At 37.3% G+C, this 26741-nt stretch overlaps 1 protein-coding gene across 1 annotated transcript; it reads left to right on the forward strand.

Moving 5' to 3' along the window:
* Positions 1-6735: 6735 nt before the first annotated feature.
* On the forward strand, positions 6736-24030 carry LOC308704318 (neuronal pentraxin-2). The gene is made up of 6 exons (XM_081388524.1): positions 6736-6842; positions 11561-12524; positions 17453-17879; positions 19445-19695; positions 21664-21843; positions 22838-24030. Exons 2-6 carry the CDS (start codon positions 11835-11837, stop codon positions 23045-23047), a joined length of 1758 nt encoding a protein of 585 aa, XP_081244650.1. The 5' UTR covers positions 6736-6842; positions 11561-11834; the 3' UTR covers positions 23048-24030.
* The last annotated feature ends 2711 nt before the right edge of the window (positions 24031-26741 follow it).

Here is a 26741-nt window from a genome sequence, read left to right on the forward strand (position 1 = left end):
CACACACTGTGAGTCTGTGTGAATGTGTGTCAGTGTGTGTGATGGTCATTATTGTAACCTATATGTGAGGTGACTGCTTGATCCCTGTGTGTGTGTCTGTTTGGTGGGTCGTTGTTAAAGAAACATGCATGTTTATAGCGCAGACATCTGACATTTATGTACACTACAGTTCAAATGTTTGCAGTCAAAAATTGTTTTAAGAAATGATAACACTGTATTTTGATGGTCCACTTTAGACATTCTACTATCAAAAAGTACCATATCAATGCGAGCGCGAGTCCGATGACAAGTAACAAGTGCATGTCCATCAACAAACCGATTATTTTACTTGTACTAATTTATTTACAGAGTATTTTTCTAATATATTGCAGTGAACACGTGGAAACTGTATCAATAAAAGTGCTAATATAACCATAAACGTTGGTAAAACAAATCTTGCTCCATGCTTAATCTTTCCTCAAAGTAGTGAGAATGACAGACAACCTGCATTAATAGACACAGTTATAGGTAATGTAATTTGGTGGGTCGTTGTTAAAGAAACATGCATGTTTACAGCGCAGACATCTGACATTTATGTACACTACAGTTCAAATGTTTGCAGTCAAAAAATTTTTTAAGAAATGATAACACTGTATTTTGATGGTCCACTTTAGACATTCTACTATCAAAAAGTAACTTTGCCACTACATGTCAACTTATTCTACTAACCCATCAGTCTACTAATACTCGAATGAGAGTTAGTTGACATGCAGTTGCAGTTACTTATAGTTAGTAGAATTTCTAAAGTGGACCATTGAAGTAAAGTGTTACCAAAGAAATATATCCTTTCATTCAGGAAGGTTGCATTAAAGGGCCCCTATTATGGATTTTTGAAAATGACCTTTCATGTAGTGTGTAACAGCTCTAAGTGAATGAAAACATCCTGCAAAGTTTTAAATCTGAAAGTGCACCATATATAAAGTTAGTGTCTTTCAAAAGTAAGAGTCGACTCTGAGTCAATGAAATGAATCGTTTTTCAAATGAGTCATAAGTCGTTTCGTTGTGACGTCAAGAAGAAACATTAGTATATTGCCCGCCGACTTATTGCGCGCGCAGACACCAGGGAAAACTTGAACCTCAAACCTGCAGCGGATTCCTGTGGATACTGGACAGCATCATGTCGAGAAGACGCTGTGCTCTACAATGTGAAGGTAAAGCCAGTTTGCACATCATCACATTTTCAATGACTCTCAAATGACTCGTCAGTCGTCAGATGAATCAATCTCTCTAAATCCCTCCTCTCCGCGAGCTACTCTGTGATTGGTCTACATTCCCATTGCCATAACAACATCAGCTGTGCTTGTCCTGAGGCTTCCTACACCGTAAAATAACACAGTAACGAACAATGACTTCGATTTTACCATATCAATGCGAGCGCGAGTCCGATGACAAGTAACAAGTGCATGTCCATCAACAAACCGATTATTTTACTTGTACTAATTTATTTACAGAGTATTTTTCTAATATATTGCAGTGAACACGTGGAAACTGTATCAATAAAAGTGCTAATATAACCATAAACGTTGGTAAAACAAATCTTGCTCCATGCTTAATCTTTCCTCAAAGTAGTGAGAATGACAGACAACCTGCATTAATAGACACAGTTATAGGTAATAGTGGTCCACAACTGATTAGCAGAAGTATTTAAGACAGTGATAACGTGAGTTAGCCAGTTAGCAGGAGACCTACACAATATAAAACTCAAAACAAAGTATTTTGAACACCATCGTTCAAGAGTAAAACGGTTTGCGAATCCTGCATTGAACTCAGAGATTTGAGAAGCAGTCGTCAGTAAAATGAGGGGAACACAGCAAAAGTTTAGGATTATACTGCTGGTATCATGGTAAAGATGAATTTTAACCACTGATTCTTCACATGCTCGTCCTTGGGCAGTGAAAAAAATGTATACTATTATGAGGAAATAAAAAAAGTTTTTTGACCTTTGATGCATGTAAACGTTTTAGGAGACTCCAAAACAACATTAGGAAACTTTAAAATAGCATACCGGTAATAGGGGCACTTTAAAGTGATCTAAAGTGACAATAACCACTTTTACATTTTTACAAAAAAATATATTTCAAACTTTCTATTCATCAAAGAATCCTCAGAAAAAAAGTATCACAGTTTACACAAGAATATAAAGCATCACAACTGTTTTCAACATTGATCATAATAATAAATGTTTATTGAGCATCAAATCAGCATATTAGAGTGATTTCTGAAGGATCATGTGACACTGAAGACTGGAGTAATGATGTAAAATTCAGCTTTGATCACAGGAATAAATTACATTTTAAAATATATTACAACAGAAAACAGTTATTTTATATTGTAAAAATATTTCACAATTTTACTGTACTTTTTATCAAATAAAATGCAGCCTGGGTGAGCAGAAGAGACTTCGCTATTAATCATTAGTTAAGCTTTAGTAAGCAGTTAATTCATCATTTATAAAGCATTAATAGACTTTAATATGCAGTTTATAAATACAGCTATAAATGCTTTATTCTTAATTTAAGAGCATATTTATAATTTGATTAATAATTGTATTTGATACTGTATTAATGATCAGTTTATCATTTCTAAATTAAGTACTGCATTACTTACAAACCAGTTATTTAGGAGTTGTCAGTGGTTAAATAATGCTATACTTCATTTAGAAATGATAACTTGAATAAAGCATTTATAGCTGTATTTATAAACTGCTTATTAATGCCTATTAATGCTTTATAAATTATGAATTAACTGTTTATTAATGCTTAACTAATGATTAATAGCGTGCCGTTATTATATATATGTATATATATATATATATATATATATATATATATATATATATATATATATATATATATATATATATATATATATATATATATATATATTATTATAAAGTATTACAGAGAGTTCTTTAATAACATAATACACATTGTAGAACAAACAGAGATCATTTATACACTGCGCAAATGTTAAATTTATGGTAAAACCTGTGTTTGTCATCATCAAATGATCCATAAATGATAAAATGATTAAATGAAATGTTAATTTACCAAATTACTTGAACTGCACAAATCTGTGTAATACCTTAAAATATACGGACAACCATCAGAATAATATAATAACTCAAATAAAATGTCACAGTGTTAATAATAATAGTAATAATAATAAAGTAACATACAGTTATTTACCGTAAAAATATGTGTATGGTCTTGCTACTTCTAAAGTAAGTTGAGTAAGGTAACTTGTAGTTAACAAAGTTAAATATGATGTTAATATTAATATTTTGTATTATGTTTGTTTTCTCCAACTAAAAATATTACAGATGTTTTGGCTGAGAATTCAGAAAGCTTCAAAATAATTCCACTGAAAAAACTAACCTGTGTAACTAATGGAGTGTCCCTTTCAATGAATACTAATGAATTAAATGAAATAAATACAAGTTGTTGGTTACACTTTATTTTACAGTACATGTACTAACAGTGTTCTTGTAGTGTACTTACCCAAGAAAATACTGTAATATAAGGTAACTACATAGGTTCAGGTTAGGTTTAGGAGGAGATTCACGGTTAGTACTAGTTATTACCCAGTTATTGCGATTACTGTAATAAGTACATAGTATGTACATGGGGAACAGGACTGTAAAATAAAGTGAGTCAACATGCACCAATGCTATATATTCTAAATGTCATAATCATTTGTTATCAAACAAGTATTCATTACTTCAATGAGCTCATTGTATCTGCATTCAATTATTACATTCTTTAAATTAATACATTTTTAGCTAACTGTGACTTTGTATATGTACATTTCTGAAATACTTAGACATTTAGCTCTGAAAACAGAACACTCGAAATTGTAATGTGGACTCATGCACTTTCTGTAAAGCTGCTTTGAAATGATGTATTGTGAAAAGCGCTATACAAATAAACGTGAATTGAATTGAATTGAAAGTATCTCTTGGACAGGTGAGCTGACCTTTGACCCCTGGCTGTGTGCCGAGCAGATTTCTTTATTCCTGGAAACTGTGGAGCTGACACACATACAGCAACAGATAAGTGAACTGACCTGACTAGAACAATGATGACGATACTTATCTTATGTCATAATTTCATGTTATTCGAATGTACATTTTGTCTACTGGGGTAGCTAATCTGTTTCTGAGAGTTTTCAGTTGCTAATGTTAGGTTTTGATAGTCCACTCTAGACATTCTACTAATTATAAGTAACTTTTGCGTACAAGGTTGACATGAAACAGAAGTAGCGATAGTCTTTTCTTCCCTATTGTGATGCATATCCAAGTGAAGCTGCATCTCAAACAAGAACAAATGTAGTTGATTGGATGGTTGTGGATTGCTATTGGTGGATCTCATGTGAGTGACAGGTTGCCCCGCCCTCGTCATCAGAGAAGAGATGAGATGTCGATACAAGAGGGAGGGGAAGTTATTTTGATTAAAAATCAGATTAATAAAATAAAAAAAGAGGTGCGTAGATAAATAATTTACAAAAAATACTGCAATATTCCACACACACACAAAAAAACAAAACGTCCATTTAGTTTTTATGGTGACTTTATATATTTGATGATGTGATTTCCCACATTGCTGATATCTCTCGTATCATCCTTTCTTCGCAATTAGACAACACTCAAATCAATATCTCATGGTTCTCATGAGTTCTTTCTTTCTTTCTTTCTTTCTTTCTTTCTTTCTTTCTTTCTTTCTTTCTTTCTTTCTTTCTTTCTTTCTTTCTTTCTTTCTTTCTTTCTTTCTTTCTTTCTTTCTTTCTTTCTTGTTTTGTTCAGTCACAGTTACATTTCTGTTCTTTTAAATAGATAGACAAATAGGCATCATATTTTTTATCTAACTTTGTAAAGTAAACCAGTTTTTATCCTTCAACATGCTTGTTATAGACACAGAATGAAGGAGGTGATTATGAATGATCACATAGTGTGCATTGCCATATTTTAGTTAATGCTCAATGATCTTCCGAACTGTCTGTTACATTGTTAGAGCGATGGTAATTAATGAGTCGCTGCCTTGAGCCAAAGTCCGAGCCGATCACCTTTCTCTCAGTCTTTCTGCTTTGTGCATAAGCATAGCCTATTCCCCCTGACCTCAATACGTGTCCATCTGTCTCTGTGGCTGCTGTGCTGGATTTCTCTCAGACTTTAATCAGGCTGGTTATCTTGTTAAGACCTATGACAGCTTGTGGCTCAACATGGCCTCCTATTGTCACAGTCCGAGGAGTTTCCTGCGCGCACACGTGCAAACGAACAAAGAGAAGTAAACACTATCAAAACTTTGCTGAAAAACCTGTTGCACACAATCTGCCACCTTCCTTCTGTCATCTGATTGATATTTATAGCCGACTTTTTAAAAAAAGTTAAAAGCCTTTTAGTATAATTGTAAAAACGTGTGTTTTTGCTGTGAAATCTTTACTGATTTTTAACTGAAGAATAACTTATATATTGTTATTAATATTTCAAGAGCAAAACTTACTGGACTGAAACAACCTAATTTGATTATCCATACATCATTTAAAAAAGAAAAGAAAAATCATGTTAAAATGTGAGTGTCAAATAGGATCCATCAGGCTTTTGAGGAACGTTTATTTGTTCATCTCTCAATCATTATTGTACAGCATTATGTTTCGAAACTACAGAGATTTTATCATAAAACTTACTAAGATATATTATTGTAACGATGCATGCAGGGAAGCTGAAGACTCACAAAACACTAATATGTTTAATTCATACTCAAAAAGCAAGCAAACAGGCAGTGCAAACACATCTAAACATAACAGAGACTGGGCCAAGAGTGAAGGCAAGGGTGAGGCTTAAATGACAAACTGAAACGAGCTAATAAATGACACACAGCTGAAACCAATGAACTAATAATGAGGGTAACCATGGAAACTGAACAAAGGCGGGAAACTGAACAAAGGAACAGGTGAAACTCAGACAGATCAAAAACAAACATAACCCTGACAATTATTGGGCGATATAGAGAGACAACTGATACTTGTATGATTTTATGCAAGTAGTCTGCTATACTGTTCTAAAGATCTTTTGTCTTTTTGATCATATAGGCCCATATATTATTTTTTCTTTTGAATAATACTGAGCTATTTTTCCTCCTGGAGTAGGAGCTCCATATTCTTACTGTGTCATACTATATGAGCCATAAAAGCCTGATGTATCAAATATGACACTCAATAAAAAAACACATATGCAAACTTTTTTTGCCTAAAGGTTCAATACACTGTAAATGTAATTAAATAAAATGTAATTAACAATCTAATTCCTGACTATTATTTAATATGTCAGGATTTACAGGGTTAAAGCAAAATATTTTTTTAAACTCATGTCAATTTCGCAATTAAACTCTTCACTGAAATTGTCATGATGATAATGTAATTTTTTATGAAAAAAAAAGAGAGATTCTGCTGTAGGCTATATATCAGATAGAAACCGTCAACAAGACAACAGCACTTGTCAAATCTAAAGGTCTTGGTAGCACATCCCAAACATTTCACTGAAACGGTCATGAATTGCTAACTGCAGGTTCTTGAGGCCTTTAGGTTGTTAATGAGCACAGGACCAGAAGAAAGGAAGTGGAGGTGGAAGAAAAGAGGAGGAGGAGGGGAAAAACGGAGGGGAGGCGGGGGTTAAAGAGACTCTTCAGGATTAAGTCCCTTACAAGCTGTTTGGTGACTGAGTTTGACTAGTGACAGGACGAACAGACAGAGACCTGCAGGAGTCCACACATCCAGACCAATGAGCTGACAGCATCTGTACCGTTACGGTAAGTCTCCGTTTGTTGAGTGTTTATGGATGTCATAAATCTAGATAATAAATCTAGTGTGAATGACATTGATGGACATGTTCCAGTTCTCTGTGTGTCTGTTTATATTACACTCTATATTTCATGAGCAGTGTCTGTGTAGGGTTGCTATAAGGCTGGCATTATTTATCACATCCATTTCTTTGAGAACTTCAATTTGTCCTTTTCTTCTTTGCAGATTTGATTGTTTGGCTGCTTATTTTCAGCGAGTTCATGATTCATTCATTTGATGTTTTGTGTGTTAAAACTCTTCAGCTGTTTTCTATATGAATTGTGCTTTTGTGCAGTTGTTTTGGTTGAGGTTATGATTGAGGAGTTATTGATTACAAACATTTGGGTTACTGACACAGATATCAATGTTTGTCCATATAAGCAATTGCCATGATAGTCATAACTGTAATACTGGCTTTTGTTGTTAATGTTAATATGGGATCTCCTTCAAACAGTTTACAGGATCTTTCTGTATTTTTGTTAAGTTTCTATTTTTTTGACAGTGTAAGTAACCACAGTTTTGTTGGTGGATATTGAGAATAACACTGTGTTTAAGGACTGGAATACCCTTGTGAAAAAGAAGTGCGCTTAATTGTACTGAATATGCACTTGTAGTGTACTTCAAATCTTAAAAGTATATATATCTTTTTAAATTTGTACTTAAAAAAACTGCAGATAAAATAAAATGAATGAAATATAAGGCCACTTAAGTGCACTACTCAGAACTTAAATGTATAATTACACTGTAACAAAGACACATTAAAATAAAGTGTAAACATACATTTTCATCTTATTGTAATTAACATGTAATTAAGTATCCGAAAACATCACATTCAGTTTGCACTTTATATTGTTTTAAAGTATATTATTTGTGGAATAAGTGCTCTTTTTAAACCTAAGCTAAAGTGTACTTCTTTTTCAAAGGGATGATTGTCTTTTTGCCATAATTCTGAATGTATCGTAGCATTGTATGTGCTTTGAAATATCTGAGCAATACTTCAGTGATATTTAAATGAAAGATTACATATTTCACAGTAAATATGTCATTTTTAAATGTTGTGTTACTAAATGACTAAAACGGTCACTGTTTTGCTCAGCCAGTTGTTCCGGATGAAGATCCAGATGGTTCTTTACTAGACTAGAGGTGGTTGTTAAATACTATTTCATGGATTCAGCAGACGGCACATTCAATTTGAATGGTGTCTCTCTGGCTTAAAGTTCTGCCTTCCTTCGAAACTGACAATCAGGCTAATCAAGTGGATTTAGACTGGAAGATAAACCGAGATGAAGTGAGGATTGAGAGAGACTGGGGGAAACGGCTTCACGCTGTTCTCAACTGCTACCATCTGTCTTGCTTTCTAAGCTCGTGACACGCATGATCTTACCGCACACACATGTTCACGCAAGCACACGACCTGTGTGAGAGGGGTCTAAAACTCAATGTCATTTAAAGGCACACTACGCAAGATTTGTACCTTAATGTAACAGCTTTGAAATCATTTCGATGGTAAACGAACTCGTAGTAGGGCGAATCATCCCGCCGCTGGCAAAACCAGCAATGCAGGTTTGAGAGGTGGCGCCCCGACAAATCTCGCGAGAATCACGACTTGCTTTACGGCACGACATCACATCAACAACATACGAAGCAGCCTCTATGGAAGACACTAGCACGCATTTCAGACGTGAATCATGGCAGAGTCGACGAAGAAAACGAAGAAAGCGCGGTCGGAAGAGTGCAGAGACGGCTCTGCGTGAGTGGTGTTTACGACAGTAACGTTAAATACAAGCACTCCACAGCGACTCTAGGGGTCGCTGTTTGAGAAAAATGCCTAAAAAAACTAAAACTGCATAGTGTGCCTTTAATTAGTAAGATATCCTTGCTGTATGTGGGTGGGTAAAGCCGAATGAACAGTTATTATTTATATTGTTTAGTATTGAGGTCAAAGGAACTTTGGTTTCTTGCTGGTTTCATCAAGGTTGTCTGTCTGACAGCAAAATCCAACACAAACCCATTGGCACATGAAGCAACAGACACACTGACCCGACAGACTCCACCCTCAGGAAAAAACACTGCTGCTCTAGTCAAACCACAGGCAAAATCCACAAAAGCTTTAAGCGAGTTGTCTGGTAACTGGAAAGATGTGCATCCTGGTTAGCAGTGAAAATGATGGTATCTGCTGATTGGACAAAATGCACTGTTAGACTGTGGGGATGGACAGTCCAGTTGTATTGTTTGATACAGAATATATATGTCATTCAGGGTTCAAAATTCAGAACTGAAGAATTGGTTCCCTTTTAAATTTTCAAGAAGGAATTGATTTGATTTGAATTGGCCACACTCAACATGATGTTAGGAATTGGATTAGGGATTGGAATGACAGTAAGACGAATTTACTCAATTGCAATTCAAAGACTTGCAAGACTAATTGTAATATAAATGAAATACAGCAGTTTAAAACATTGATTATTAATATAATATGATGTTTCTAGAATTTCCCCATGTGTTTTGTATCATCAACATATTTAGGGCCAGATATACTAACAGTTTGCGCCAGCGCAAACCCTCTTTTGGCATAAAAAACTACTGTCAGGATTTACTAAAGGCACTCAGAGACAAATTAGCTCTGAAAAGGCGTGGACAGGGATATTTTTGCAGCTGACCTTATTGCACATGTATTTGTAGGAGTTTCCCTTTCAGACACAACATTTATGGGAGGAGAGTATTTTTGAAACATGCAAGGTGATTTACTAAGGTTCGCACTCGTTAATTTACTAAGGTTTACTGGTATATGCACCATTATTTATCGCCCAAGAAAAGCATGTCTTAAACCAGATGCAAATTTGTGATGCTCTTGGTAGATTCTGTTGGTCATTATGGAAATTATCCAGCTGGATAAAAAAATAAAAAGGCTCTCTACGTTTGATTTTAAATTGGATATATGCACTGAACATTGCATTAAATTCATTAGTGAAGCTCAAGCTCCCTTCAAGCTGTGTTCTTCTTGAAGTTCTGGACAGTATGAAACTCAGTCCAGCCTCCTTCCTGCCAGCTATCAGCCCAAGCACTTAATTAATCCAATTAATGGCAAAGTTCAGCAAGTAGAAGAGACAGTATACGGAGACTCTCTCAATTTACAGACACGATCACATGCTAATCCTCTGTAGACCCTTGATGACGACTCTTTTCTTGACTTATCTTCATTATGAGGGATTCTGACGCACAGACATCCACTTGTGCGGGCGGAAATGTTTGCCCTGTATTAATTCAGCAGCTTCAAACCACTTAAACTGATCATCCCAAACATCCCAAACGAAACGTTCTTCAGTGGTTTTTTGCAGCACTCAAATGTTATCCTTGAAACTTTCTTTGGAGATTATAAAAGCTCTTGATGTTACATTATAGGTTCTTCTAATCAGTCTATACGTTTCTGGGGTTCTTTGAAGCCATCTAACCATCCAGCCCGACTACTATTTTCATCATAAAAATAAAGGCACCAGCTACTGTATAAATGAAAGGGTTTGACAGCCTGATGCCACAAGCAATCCATTATGAGATCCTCAAAAAACGTTTTATTCGTTAGTTCTTCTAAAAAAAATCACCATACTGGAGCTTCAAAGAACCCCAGAAACTTATAGACTGATTAGAAGACCCTATAATGTAACATCAAGAGCCTTTATAATCTCCAAAGAAAGTTTCAAGGATAACATTTGAGTGCTGCAAAAAACCACTGAAGAACGTTTCGTTTGGGATGTTTGGGATGATCAGTTTAAGTGGTTTGAAGCTGCTGAATTAATACAGGGCAAACATTTCCGCCCGCACAAGTGGATGTCTGTGCGGCAGAATCCCTCATAATGAAGATAAGTCAAGAAAACAGTCGTCATCAAGGGTCTACAGAGGATTAGCATGTGATTGTGTCTGTAAATTGAGAGAGTCTCCGTATACTGTCTCTTCTACTTGCTGAACTTTGCCATTAATTGGATTAATTAAGTGCCATGGTAGGAAATGTTGCTGTGCCATTTATAACATTGTTCCTTGTAGTTAACAAAACAGTAAATTGTGTTATTGGTCATAAAGGTCATAACCCTTGTGAAAAAAATGCACTTAATTGTATTGAAGTGTATTGCACTTGAAGTGTCCTTCAAATCTTAAAAGTATAAAAACTGTACTTGCAGATAATAATAATGAAATAAAGGCGACTTAAATGTGCTTAAAGACAGTACACTTTAATGTTTCTTAACACACTTAAGTACAATTTAAAAAAATGCACTGTAATAATACTAAATTAAAGTTTTTCTAATGTTCTAACAATCTTCTGTCATGCTTTAAAGTACACTTGCTTTGATGTGTTGACAAACATATTAAAGCACATGTGAAGTACATTTATATTTCAAGTTAATATATTTTAAATGTCCTAAATGCAGCTTAATCATTGCAAATCTGTAATTACAAATATATTTAAACACATACAAGTGACATACAAGACATACAAGTTTCAATAACAATTTATTAATGTATTGAACTGCAGACAAAGTCGTGCATTTTTCTTTTTTTAAAGGATGGCCAATCAGTTCCATAGAACAGAAAATGAGATTTTAGATTTCAAGGTTAAAAGAAAAAAGATCCTGTTTTCCGAAAACTTAGAAACTCATCAGGAATAACAAGAGTTTTGTTTGTTTTCTTTCCCCAGGCTTTAGATGAGCTGCTCTGAAGAGACAAGAGAAGGATCATTGGGCGGATTACTTGTAAATACACATGGTCTCTGAACGGCTGATGACCTTGGAGAGGAAGAGGCTTGGAAAGACACAGTAAGCAGTAAGAGACCGTTTTACAGCATTTAGACGACGAGGACGGATACAAGTGCAATCCTGTTAAGGATAAAGACTTTATTTTAATTGTACTGCTGTGCAAAACAACGGAATTTTGTTGGTATCCCACATTCTTAAACATTTCATTCAACAAATATGCTTCCAACAAGCTCCACAGTAGGACTCAGGATGGGTGAACGTATTTTCCTGTTCTTCTTCTATGCCATCTGTCTTTCCGTATGCGCTGGGACTGGAATGCCAGGTTCGGACTACAACCCTCATCCTCGTTTCATTTGTACCCCCATTCCCGCTGACGCCGATCCCGGGTGTTTCCCCACGACGGGCGGCCCAGGTGGCCCCAGTCCCGGACACCACAGCGGACCTAACGGGAACAGCAACAGCTGGTGGGGAATGTCCGAGGAGGCAAAAGCGACAATCCTGCACCTGCGGGAGAGTTTGGTGCAGCAGAAAGAAACCATCCTGGACCAGAGGGAGACTATCCGAGAGCTCACCGCCAAACTGAACCTGTGTGAGGGCTTCAACCGCGGCATGGGCAGCCATGACGACCATCCGCACCACAAACCTACACACCTGGCTCACCACGCCCACCATGCCTACCCGACAGCACCCGACACAGCACACTTTGGGTGGGCGCCGCCCGATAGTCACCACGGCAGTCACGGAATGGAGCTGGGTCACTATGGGGACGGGGTCGGAGGACATCATCGCGGGAAAGCCTCACTAAGTGAGAAGCATGTCACAGGGGATATCCCTTCACCCTCGTCTACGCCGGAGCAGATGACCAGGATGCTTCAGTCCCTAAAGGAGCGGCTAGAGAACCTGCAGGTAGACTCACATTTATTTATACAGTGCTTAATCAATACAGATTGTTTCAAAGCAGCCTCACAGTAATAAACAGCAAAATAGCATAAAATGTATGAATTCTGAAACAAAGAAAATTTCAGCTGTAAAGCAACTCTACAGAAGATCAGGCAGAAGTGTCATTATTCAGCTTAAATTAGTTCAATGTTTCAATTAATCAATAGATGTTGGAAAGGGTATCAGTTATAAAGCATTAAATTCAGCTATAAATCAGCTTTACAGCAGACAATAATTCAGCTCAATTTAGCTTTGTCTCATCCAATAGTGTAAGAGCAGTCAAATCAATAATATTTTTTGAATATTAATCATGAATATACAGGGCCGGAGTGGGGCCACATTTCAGCCCGGGAGTTTCAGGCCCAAGACCGGCCCACTTTTTCCATGGTGGAATTCCAAATGAGCACTTTCTTAAAATTGGATAAATGAAGCAACAGTTCAGCTCGTACTATTGTGTAGTTAGTATTAATACCATGGGTTAACAAATAATGTAAAGGTTAAATAATAATTCACTTAGACTTTATAAGAAGCATAAGAAGCAATTGCAACTTTTTCACACAATTCTGACGTTATATTTCGCAATTCTGACTTTATATTTCGCAATTCTGACATTATAACACGCAATTGCTACTTTATATCACACAATTCTGACTTTATATCTTGCAGTTCTGACTTTATAAGCAATTGCGACTTTATTTCACACAATTCTGACTTTATAATTTGCAATTCTGACTTTATAACACGTTTTATGATTTTATATCACACAATTCTGACTCTATATCTGGCAGTTCTGACTTTATAAGCAATTGCGACTTTATATCACACAATTCTGACTTTATATTTCGCAATTGTGACTTTATAACACGTTTTTGACTTTATATCACACAATTATGACTCTATATCTTGCAGTTCTGACTTTATAAGCAATTGCGACTTTATTTCCTGCAGTTCTGATTTTATATCTTGCAATTCTGACTTTATAAGAAGCAATTGCGACTTTATACCACGCAATTTCTGACTCTATATCTCACAATTCTTTATAACACGCAATTGCAACTTTATTTCAGGCAATTCTGACTTTATATCTCACAATTCTGACTTTTTAACACGCAATTGCGACTTTATTTCAGGCAATTCTGACTTTATATCTCGCAATTCTGAGAAAAAAAGTCAGAATTGCGAGATGTAAACTCGAGATAAAAAGTCGCAATTATCTTTTAAAATGTTTTATTCTGTGGCGGAAACAAGGCTTCCATAGCCTACCTCCTGGCCTCTTCCTCCCATCCATCCTCCCTGACGCGTACCGTTACGGCCGGCCCAGCTATCAGTAGGCGCCGGCGGAGCCGCGTCTTTTGAACGTTTTCAAAAGACGGGCTATGGACACAACCATTTCTATAGGAGGGGAGGGGAGAACTCCCTCACATGGTACAACCCATGCTGAGTTGCGCGCTGTGGTGGCAGAATGCGGAACGTGTGTATCCTAATGTAACTAATGTGACATTGAAATGTAAAAAAAAAAAAAAAAAAAAAAAAATTCCTCGACCGGCCCAAAAGTGAAGCGGCCCACCGGGAATACTCCCGATTCTCCCGATTACCCACTCCGGGCCTGTGAATATATAATTAATTACTAATATATATATATATATATATATATATATATATATATATATATATATATATATATATATATATATATATATATATATATATATATATATATATATATATATATACTGCAGGGCTGTTGAATGCTTGATTCTGTTAGTTAATTTTGAGAAATGGAGCAACCTTGAAACCTTTGGAGATTATAAAAGGTCTTGATGTTACATTACAGGCTCTTCAGATCAGTCTATGGGTTTCTGGGGTTCTTTTAATCTTCAGTATGGTGATTTTTTTTTTTAGAAGAATTAGAGAATAAAAAGTTCTTTGAGGATCTTTTAAGGTATTTCCTGAGGTATCTTGTAAAATTCATAATCTCGTTTAGAGAACTGATGCCCAACTGAGCCTGGTTTCTGCCAAGGTTTTTATCTCCATTTCACATTTGATGATCTTTACACAGTTATTGAATGGAACTGAATCAACACTGAACTGACCTCAGCTGAACCATGACACTATTTTCCTTTAAGAGAAAATAGTGTTATTGCTCATCTGCTGCAGTGTGGATGAGGGAGAAGGAATCTCCCCCGTGACGTGGTCCTCACTCAGCTAGGCTTTCCCGCAATGATGTCCTCTGATGATGTCTTAAACTTTGAAAAATAGTAGTTGGATAATATCTAAGTATCCAAATGTATAACTTTTAAACATAAAATCAAGAATTTTTATGCTTCAGACTGGTAGGTTTATGTTTGCATTTTCTGGTTTTCTGTGTGCCTTTGTTCCCTATTTACCTGCTTTCCACTTGTTTTATGGTTACTCATTAGTTGATTGATTAGTCCACACCTGTGCCTTGTTTTCCACCTCAGTTACCCTCTGTATTTATAGAACTCAGTTTTAGTAATTATTTGTCCATTCTCCAGACAAAAATATGGATCTAGCTGCAGTCCCTTACCCCAAATCCTTCTCCTCTACCTTGCTCAAGATGGCCATCCCCTAAAATACTATTTGGAGGAGTTCAGCTCAGCCACCTAGTGTCCTGGAGCGACCTTGAAGAGAACTTTCTTGAGTGGGCTGGATGACCATCTTTTCCAACTGCTGCCAGCGAGAGCTACCACCTTAGCCACAGCCTACCCAGCCCACTTCCATCATCCAGTCACCACCTATCCTTGTTCCAGTGAGCCCACCTGCCTCGGAATTCCTCCCTAGTCCTTCCCCACTCCTCCACACGCCTGACACACAAACCCAGAGCCACTACCAATGCCACTACCAAGGACCTAATGCCTGAGCCTAACACAGACCCAAAAAGCAAGCCAAGTCTGACCAGGTGTGTAAGCCGGCCCCAATGTTCATCCATGAGCCTAGCCACTGTTTATTCCGGAGCCCGAACCAGCACTCCCAACCTTCAGCGAACCAGAGCCCACTGCAGACCCAGAGCCTGTCAAGTCTGACCAGGTGTGTGAGCTGGTATCCATGTTCATCTCTGAGGGAGTGCTGGTTGAGATGGATATTGTGAAGAGTTCCATTAATCATCCTCCCAGCCCCTTCTCATGTGAACCCCTGGATACCCTGATCCCAGCATACTTTCAAGCCCAGTCTCTGCTGCTGGTCCCACCCAGCTCCAAATCTCCTTCATCAGCCAGCCTCAAGTCTCCTTTGTCGCCGCTGGTCCCTCCCAGCCTCAAGTCTCCTTTGTCGCCGCTGGTCCCGCCCAGCCTCCCACTGCCTCTTCCTCTGACAACTCCATCCAGTTCCTTGGCCCCACCTTCACTAACTCCCTTCAGCCCCTCTGCTGCTCCATTGGTGGCACCACACAGCTACTTGGATCCACTTTTGGCTCCCTGGTCCTCAGCTTCACCTCAGTGTAAGGATCCTTTGGCTACACCTCAGGTCTCCGAGCCCTGGACTCCACCTCTGCCTGACGACCCATTGGCTTCACCTTGACTCCACGCTCCCTCGGCTGCACCGTGGTCCAGCATCCCCCAAGCTCTGCCGGGCTTCCTCATCCTCCAGCTCTGCCTTGGCTAGTCATCTCCCTTGTTGTACCACAGACTTCTAGGCCTCTGGCTATGCCTCGTTCCTCCACCCCTTCAGCTCCACTGGACTCTTTTCCTTCCCTCCGGCTCCACCATTGTCCTCACTCCCATCAGGTCTGCTGAGCCCGTCTCTCCCATGGTTCTGCAAGCCTGTGTTCTGCCTCGGCCCTCCAGTCCATTGGTGACACCCTGGGTCTTTCTCTCCTTGGCTTCACCTGGGTCTCTTCCTCTCCCGGCTCCACCTCAGTTGGCCAAGCTCCTGGCTCCTCTCTCCATCTTTTTTTCTGTGTGCTTTTGTTCCCTATGTTCCCACTTTGCATTTGTTGTCATGGTTACACATTAGTTGATTGATTAGTCCCCACCTCTGTCTTGCTTTCCTCCTCAGTTACCCTGTGTATTTATAGCCCTCTTTGTTCTTTGTTTGTTCTCCTTGTTAATAATATGGTTTGCTTCATCTCCTACATTTCCTGTTTCTCTGGCCTGTTTTTGATTTATTGTTATTAAAAGATGCTGCACCTAGATCCTGCCTCTACTAATCCTTGCTTTAACCCTTGTTGACGCAGACATCTACTGGTCATTATTATCATAACATGATTTTTATGGTAAAATTAAGAAATGTACATGTAAATAAGATCCAAATAACCTACATCTTAAAATAAGTATTTAACGTTATTGTTACTACTTTAAATTAGTGTAATATTTCATTAAAAAATATAATGCTACACCTTCAATAGTCTCGCGTAGCCCGACCTTCAGACTGACGGCAGAAGGTCTGGACTCCATCGCAGCTTTCATGGCCAAGGACCGCCCAAGAGGATGTTTGACTGACATGTAACGCAACCAATCACAGTTAGTTTTGTTCCGTGTCATGTTTAGGGGCGTGAAAATATAAAGTTGATGTCCCTACGATAACAGACCTTATTGGACGGCGTGCATCTAATAAATGATTCATTCAAGAACGTTGTGCAAGTTGCACTCTATCATTAAACAGCAAAACACTCTTACTGTTCCCAGTCTAAAATGACAGCAAACAATCAATGTGTGACCATTTTTAACTGCCTGTCAAAGTGAAATGAAACTGATGGGACACTGTTTGTCTCGCTTTTAAACATTGCTGTGGGAGCGTGTTACATTAGGGTGATGAAAGTCATCCTATCAATTTAAATATTATACGAATTGAGGTGTTTTGAGCAGTTACCAACATCAGCAGCATATAGTACAGCACTGTGCAGGCCTTTGCTTAGACTGCTGTGATTGTGTTTGCAGACAAGAAACACTTCCACCAGCTACGCGAGTTCACTGAAAGATCTCCTGCAGAGGAAGATCAACGCTCTAGAACAACAGATGCAACACCATTCTGCATCACTTACCAGTGCCAGTCACAGTGACCATGAGGGTGATGATGATGATGGTCACCATGTCGACGATCACGACAACAGCCATCATGAGAACAGCCATGACGACAGAGACCATGACAGCCACGACGATCACGATGGTCCTCACGATGAGAGCCACCACAGTGATCACCATGATGACAACAGCCATGACAATGGACACCAAGACAATGAGGTTTCTGAACATGGCTTCGAGAGGTTGTCTTATAACCTACAAGGTCACAGAGAAGCACAGGTTGGAGTGCACAGCAAACTGGACACAGTTCTGAGTCAACTGCAGCACAGGCTTACTGATACTGGTAAGAGCGCGGTAAAAGAATGCTCTAGTTACTTCTGATCTTTGAGCATTTAGATTACCCTGCTGGAGAATCCAGCTAAATGCAACTTAATCTTGGCCAGTTTTGGTCCTTAGCTGTTCTAGATTGTTCATCAGCTGGATGATGGACCTGAAAAAACACCTTGATTAAGATGATTAGGATTGGTAGACCACCTTTGATGGCCAGTCAGTTACCATGTTCTAAGCTGAAATTACCTGTTTTTACGTCTAATCAGGGTGCGAAAAAATCAGGGGGAATATTTGAATGTCATTATTGAAAGTTTTATGTAGATATTTAGACGTAATTTATTTAAAATTAATGTTACAAATACCATTGCTCAAAATGAATGAACTTAATTGCATTTGTTACAATTAAATGATTGACTATAAATGTATTTATACAGTTTACAGGCCCCATGAGGTAATACGATAAAATGTCAAACATTTTGAACACATTTAAATATTTAAATATATCCTGACAAATCTGTTTTATTTTCATTCCATCTTAATCCATTGGCTGGTTGCATAAACTGGTTAGACAAGCCTTAAATTTGTCATCTAATTTTTTCTTAAAGACTGGTTGCAACTTTTTAAAATTAGCTACATAAAAAGTTATCTTAAGATAATTTGAATCTGAAAAGTAAGACTTGACTAACTACTACTTTGGCAAACCGATGATACAAATGGGATTACAAGAGAATCCTCTAAAATTCAAATAAGATCCTACTGGATAAACTGAAATTCCAATCTTTTAAGTTGTAGTGTCCTGCATGTTTTACTACGCTGCTTGCAACGTTGAAAATAAAATCTGTAAAACAAGATAAAATTAAAACCTGTTTTGGTCTCAGCGACTGCATTGCGTTGACTATGGCTGAGTCCGAAAGCTTAGGCGAATGAAGGTACCTCACGAAACTGACTTTTCAGGCAGCATAACGGTTTAATGATATACAGCAAAATAGAGAAAGCTTTGGTGATAGCTAAGTTAATATATTTAATTACTACAACAGTAGTTTCTCACTAGAAATGACATCAAAAGTGCAACAACACACATTTACACACTAACTGATCACCAACCGCAACTTTCAGACACCATCTTTATTTAGCACATCTTTCTCAGAATGGAAAGCACAGGATTGTGTGATATTAAATGGCAGTGAAGGATACATCTATGCTGCCTTCAAAAATCGATCAGATGAAAGTATCTCAGGAGATAGGAAGTGAAGCTAACATTGGATTCGGACGTGTCTTGATGCCTTCCTACCTTGGAATCCTCCTAAGGCAGCATTTTTCAGTTTTCGGTTGCAGCCAATGTCGAGGACAACAATAGCTAGTAAAACTGTTGACCTGCAATGTATAATCATTAGACTTAAAATCATAACAGTATCAATCCAATTACAAGCAGTTTAGTTGTAGCAGTTTAGCATCTACTGTCCGAAATTGAAAATGCATCCCGTCTGACCAGAAGAGGGGATTAAAAAAAATCCCCCTTGACAAATCAATCACACTCTGCCTCAATGCAAAACTTGACACTGATTATCAATTCCACAGGTTCTAGAAAGACCAGCAAATCCACTGAAGCTTTCCAGGTCGGCTTCCCCATGCGAACCAACTACATGTACGGTCGTGTGAAGCGCACTCTGCTGCACGAGGTCTTCTCCTTCACGCTGTGTTTGTGGATGAAGGCTGGAATCATGCCTGGACTCGGAACGCCCTTCTCCTACTCTGTTCCAGGCCAGGCCAACGAGCTGGTGCTCATCGAGTGGGGCAACAACCCGATGGAGCTGCTAATCGATGACAAAGTGAGTGAAAGAGAGCGACACGAGAATGAGATGAAGGAGATCTGAAGGAATGTGCACATAATTCCATCAGTCCCTTATGCTCACCAATGCAGTAAAAACAGTAATATTATGATTATATAGAATTATTATTAAAATAGCTGTTTTCTATTTGAATTTATTGTAAAATGTAATTTATTCCTGTGATCAAAGCTGAATTTTCAGCATCATTACTCCAGTCTTCAGTGTCACATGATCCTTCAGAAATCATTCTATGATGATTTGCTGCTCAAGAAACATTTCAGATTATTATCAGTTGAAAACAGTTTTTTTTGTGTGTGTGTGTGTGTGTGTGTGTGTGTGTGTGTGTGTGTGTGTGTGTGTGTGTGGAAACGGTGACATTTTCTGAATTCTTTGATGAACAGAAAGTTCAAAAGAACAGCATTTATTAGAAATAGAAATATTTTGTAACATTATAAATGTCTTTACTGACACCTTTGAACAAAATCTAAATTGAAGCTAATTTCTTTCATGAAAAACTCACTCACCCCAATCTTTTGGACGTAGTATAACATAAAACTTTATAACATTTTATTTCATAGAAACCACAGTTTCACAGTTCATAAGTTTTGAGAATTACAACCACATAAAAATTGTGAGTTCACTGCTTTAAAAAAGAAACATGGATACTGAAAGTTCAACCTGTTTGGTGAAGCTGTGCTTATTTAAAATAAAGTATTAGTGACCAAAAAAAAAAAAGTATTAATATCTTGCAACAGTTAGGGATAAGGAATAGTTCCCCCAAAAATTAAAATTGTGTCATCATTTACTCACCCTCAAGTTGTTCCAAACCTGTATGAATTTCTTTCTTCTGTTGAACACAAAAGAAGATATTTTGAATAATGTTGGAAACCAATCAGTTGATGGACCCCACTGACTTCCATAGTATTTTTTTTTTTTTTTTGTACTATGGAAGTCAGTGGGGTCCATCAACTTTTTGGTTTCCAACGTTCTTCAAAATATCTTCTTTTGTGTTCAACAGAAGAAAGAAATTTGGATTTGGAACAACTTGAGGGCGAGTAAATGATTTAAATGTTTGGGTGAACTATCGATTTAACAACTAGTTTTGTCAATACTGGAGTTAATTCAGTTGTCAAATGTGGTTGTAACTCTGTGTGCTCAGAAGAGTGTTTAGCTGCATTGGGATGTGAATATAGTTGCAAATATGACTAGTGTGATGACCAAACAAATTGAAAAAAAATATTTTGGGGTTTTAAAATTCCTTCAGCTCTCCTGTGATTTCCATTAACTGTCCAGTTAGACGGCCCAGTTAAATATTATTCTTTAATATCTAGGTATTAAATAAGAATCAGAAAATCCTGTAGGAATTTCAGTTTATCCATTCGGATTTTATTTGAATCTTAGAGGATTCTCTTGTAATCCCATTTTTATCATTGGGGCTTAATTATGAAATAAATTCCAAAAAGGACCCCAATTTCACATTTCTTTAGGATTTTTAAAACAGACAAATGAAGGACATATGGTAAAATCAGTAGTGGCCTTTGCTATGTTTCACTTGAAACGGGCCTCGCAACAGAAGGGGCCTCGGCTTGAAAAAGAGACCCGCCATCATGGAAATTAACGGGGGCTTGGGGCAAAAAGGCCACCAAAATGAATAAAAATGCCCCTAAAATTCAAGATATATGGGGCAAATATTTACTTGTATGATTCTTGTTTTTAATATTTATGACAGGATATAGAGTGCTGTTTTCCCAAATATCAGCACAATTGCAAATGTAATAGTCCATTGATTTCATAACAGTTCAATAAAGTTAGGTGATTTTCATTTTAGACTTAGAACATTGTCTTTTTTAAACGGGCCTCCGAATTGCAAAGGCTCTGGGTGAAATAGAGGAGCACAACAGAAAATAAAGTGTTTATTAAGAGAATTCTGTGTTTAATAGAGGACATTATCTTGCCTCGGGTTCACAGGCTGTTACTTTACCCCTCTCGCTGAGTGATGGTAAATGGCACCATGTGTGTGTGACGTGGTCAACACGAGACGGCCTGTGGGAGGCCTATCAGGATGGAGTGAAGAGAGGGTCAGGAGAAAACCTCTCCCCCTGGCATCCCATCAAACCTGGCGGGGTCTTCATACTGGGGCAGGAGCAGGTAACATGAGACAAGCACAACATACAATCAGCTAAACTCATATTTCTCCTTTGACTTGAGCCATTGCCAAACACCAGGAACACATTAGCAACTGCATAGCAACACCCTGGCAACCATCCACAACACTATAGCACTGTGGCAAAAGAATTGACACTTAATTTAACTCCTGTGAGAAAAAAGTGCACTTAATTGTATTGAAAGCACACTTAAAGTGTGATTAAAATCTTAGTAAATTTTTTAAAACTTGAACTTGCAGATAATATGATATGAATTAAATAAAGGCCACTTAAGTACACTTTTAGGACTATGCTTCTTAGCACACTAGAAATTGCACTTTGTAATAATGTAAAATATATAGTTTGGTTACACTTCATTTTACAGTGTCGTTGTTAGAGTGTAATTATTTAATAATAGTAGTACCTACATTTAAGTACTGAATAATATTAATTAACTAATAATTTGGGTTAGGGTTTGATGTATAGAGTTAGTTGCTTTGGTAACACTTTATTTTAATGTCTTTGTTACATGTACTTACCATAGGAATAACAGTAAATTATGCATAATTACATGCAACTAACCCTCAACCAAACCCCAATCCTAACCCTATAGTAAATACATGTAGTTAATTATTATATAATCATTAAAATATACACTTTACTGTATACAAAGATGTACTTAAGTCCTACTTAAGTGGGTCAAAAATGCACTCTAAAATTAAGCTAATTGCATTTAATATAAATTTACATAATACATTTTCATTAAGTTGCTATTAAAATGCAGTTAAGTGTCAGAAAACATAACATTCAGTTCATACTTAAGTATATTCTGTAAAGTGTATTATTACTCATTTTAAAAGTATGTGAACTTAAGCCAATGAAGTTGTATTCATGAAGTTGACTTTACAAATAAAGAGCTAAGAAGTCAAAGTAAGATGAAGCATCTGGTTAGTGTTGCTAAAATAATATCACCAAATCTTCCATCCATGTTTTCCCAGGACACATTGGGTGGTCGCTTTGATGCGACGCAGGCGTTTGTTGGAGAAATCTCAGACGTGCAGATGTGGTCTCATGTTCTCACGCCACATGACGTCTACAGCCTGGCTTCATGTGGTGGTCATATGACCGGTGACATCATCGCCTGGTCAGAGTCAGTGGTGGAGCTGCACGGTGGGGTCACCAAATACCCCTTTGACCCCTGTCATTAAAGAGTATCACCGGGCAAAAGGACAATCCATTTACAAATCTCAGTGTGCAAAATGTCTGAAATAAGCTTGTTTTGAAGCATTCTGATGATTTGTCACCTGGTTGCAATGCAAAATTCATCCATTATCACTTCAAAAACATTGCCTTCTGTTTACATAAGAAAATTGGATGATCCCATGACCTCCAGGATTTACGATAGGGACCCTTTTTTTGTATTTATAACGTTTTCTTACTGAACTTTTTTCATTTGTATTCTATAAATGGCACTTAAGTGTCATTCAATGTTTGATGCAAGTATATGACATATTGTCATAACTTGGATAGAAATCCATAGAGGACACTAAAAATGTAGATGTTCGTGCAAAAAATAGAAAAGCGGCTCAACCTGAGCAGTGAGTTGAAGTTGAAAGATTCATTTTCTTGTACTGTAAGAAGAATCTAAAGATACAGCCATACCAAAGAGAAGAGTTACACACCGCTGCAGAGACAGCATTTGATCAGGCCACGTGCACTGTTGTTGTGTTTGTAAATTGTTTTTACTGTACATGTCCAGATGCTACTGTACTTTACTGTACTGTACTTTACCGTATTGTACATGTCCAAATGCTACTGTACTTTACCATCCAGATGCTACTGTACTTTACTGTACTGTACTTGTCCAGATGCTACTGTGCTTTACCGTCCAGATGCTACTGTACTTTACCGTACTGTACTTGTCCAGATGCTACTGTGCTTTACCGTACTGTACTTGTCCAGATGTTTGGTGTTTTGAGCTTCACATTAAGTGTAGTAGTTTGTTTTATTAATTTATTAATCTACTGTAAATGTGTTATTGATTCAAAAAAATATACTTTTCCACTGTAATGTTTGTGCATCTGAATTTTTTATGCATTTACAGTTTGTTTAGGCCTTACTTGTTTTCATTTGTTTAGAGATTTGGAAGCTGAAATGCAATAAAAGGGACTGATTTTTGGGGATTTTTCTTTAATAGCAATTTCATGGCTTCTGACTAATATAATTGAAAAAAAAATTATAGGATTTTAAATGAGGTTGATTTTCATTGTATTTCTAAACTAATTTCCTCAGTCCTGCAGTATTGATCGGCACAAGCCTCTCAGTGAAATAGCAGACCTGTCTTATGTTAGTCTTCATTGCTATTATTAGAAACTAGGCTAATTAGGCATGAAGTGTTTGATAAGGCCCTGCAGAAAATACTCTTGTATTAGACTGTAGTGTATAGATTCACAACAAGCTATCATCACTTACAGCATCTATACCAAAAATTGAGGACCAGAATGGATCCACTTTTGCCTTCAGAGCCTTAATTCTTAATGGCACAGATTCAACAATGTGCTGGAATCATTCCTCAGAGACTTTGGTCCATATTGTCATGATAGCATCACACAGTTGCTGCAGGTTTGTCGGCTGCACATCCTTGATGTGAATCTCCTGTTCCAGCAAATCCTAAAGCTGCTCTACTGGATCGAGATCTGGAGACTGTGGAGGCGGTTGAGTTTAGAGAACTCATCGTCATGTTCAAGAAACCAGTTTGAGATGATTTGAGCTTTTGTGATCTGCATTATCCTGCTGGAAGAAGCCATCAGAAGATGGTTCACCGTGGTCGTAAAGGGATGGACGTGGTCAGCAACAGTACTCAGGTGTGCTGTGGTGCTCAGTTGATAGTAAGTTGGCACTCAGTTGGCCCAAAGTGTGCCAAGAAAATATCCTCTACACCATTTACACCACCAGCAGCCTGAACCGTTGATTATAGACAGGATGGATCCACACTTTCATGTTGTTTACACCAAATTCTGACCCTTCTATCTGAATATATATATATATATATATATATATATATATATATAGCTGTGGTTTGCTGAAGCACAAAATAACAAGATTAAGCAGCACTAATCGTTCTAGTTCTCAGTCAGGAAATGAGCTAACAAGCTAAAGCAGTGTAGGATGGAAAAACAACACACTTATAGAAGTGTGTCCACCAACGGAAGACTGCGTTGAGGCATTTGTGTTAATCAAAAGTAGATTTTTACTTTTTTTAATAAAAATAAATAAAAAAATATTCTGGGTATGTGTCTCCCTCTGCAAAATCAGCTGCCATGATCCTCATCACACATTGAGGTGGTGATGCAAGTCAGGCTCTGTTTACTCCTGGTATTAAGATGCGTTTTGGTCGATCGGATCACAAGCAGACGAGGGCGACACATTCCCGTTCACACCTGGTGTTTTAATCCGTCTCTTTTGTCCACTTTTAAACACTTCTGTCCTGATTTCTTCAAGGGGAGGGTCTTTGGGCGGATAAATGTAGAATGTAGATTTTATTCAAAATAAGCACATGCAATTTACTTGACCAGAGACGATGGAAAAACATACGGAGCGCATCAGCTTTAGTTTCTGCTCTGACAGCCGCAAGATCAGCCGAACGCTGTGAGTGTGTGTTAGAAATCAGGAATGGTGAGAGAACATTGTGCTTGGTACATTTTTCATCTTCAAACCAAACTTGGGTCTTCGGCCGACAGTTTAAATCCCCTCTTCCAATAATGTTTACGCATCAGGTCAGTAGACGGTGAGTAGATGGTCTTTTGTGGCTGTTTGAACACATTCGACCACATGAGCATCTACTCTAACAAAGCAATCCGGTCGAATGGGTTTTCTACCTCTGGAAGTGGTCGAAAGTGGACAAACTCAAAACATTTTACATCCAGTTTACACCTGTATTTAGTGCCGTCCACTTGTGATCTGATCAACCGAAACGTATCTTAATACCAGGTGTAAACAGAGCATCTGTGGAGTAATCTTTAACCCTATAAAGCCCACTGTATCATATTTGATACAATAATTTCTCTAAATGATCAACATGACAAATAGTAAAAAATAAAATAAAAAATAAACTATTGCACACAATTTACTACATGCCTTCTGTCGTCTGATGACTGATAGTTTAGACTTTTTAACAAGTTAAAAGCCTTTTAGTAGATTTGTAAAACCATCCCCCTTCAGGTCATGGTTCATGTGTCTTTTTGCTGTGAAATCTTTACAGATTTTTATAAAGTAAATGGAAGAGCAACTTAGGTTTATCCAGGTTTTATTATCCACAATTTTTTTTTGTTGTAAAATCATATAAAATGTGAGTATCTGATCCATCAGGCTTTTGAGGAAGGTTTATTTGTTCATCTCTTAATCATCACTGTATTGCATTGCATTATGTGTTTAAAAAACTACAGAGATTTTATCATAAAACTAAGCATTTAAATATCTTACTTAGACATATAATTGGCAGATATAGAATGACAACCACTGACATTAAAATGCATTTTATGTAATTAGTCTGCTTTAAAGATCTCAAAGCCATCAAAATTTCATTTTTACTCTAAAAGGTACTTAATGCATTTTTGTAAATGGCATGTTCATGCAAATACTTGTTTGCCAGCCCTTATATTGCAACAGCCTCATGACAATTCATAATAATTTTGGCAAATTTATATGAATTTGTTAATGCTTACTTTTTTTCTATGAATCCCACTATGAATTTGTACAAAATATGTGAGATAGAGGTTGAATATTAATTTCTTCCATTTTGTAGGTTTAACGAGACAAATATTTCCAAGTACACCTTGTTGAGAACAATAGGATTCACCAGTTATTAATAAACACACACACACACAATGTAAATGTCTTTTT

Source organism: Scardinius erythrophthalmus (assembly GCF_964197995.2).
Source record: "Scardinius erythrophthalmus genome assembly, chromosome: 16".
Taxonomy (NCBI): Eukaryota; Metazoa; Chordata; class Actinopteri; order Cypriniformes; family Leuciscidae; genus Scardinius; species Scardinius erythrophthalmus.

Coding starts and splice junctions, on each gene's coding strand:
- LOC308704318 (XM_081388524.1), top strand. CDS start 11,835: ATGCTTCCAACAAGCTCCACAGTAGGACTCAGGATGGGTGAACGTATT. Junction 17,880..19,444: donor GCACAGGCTTACTGATACTG/GTAAGAGCGCGG, acceptor TCAATTCCACAG/GTTCTAGAAAGACCAGCAAA. Junction 19,696..21,663: donor AGCTGCTAATCGATGACAAA/GTGAGTGAAAGA, acceptor TCGGGTTCACAG/GCTGTTACTTTACCCCTCTC.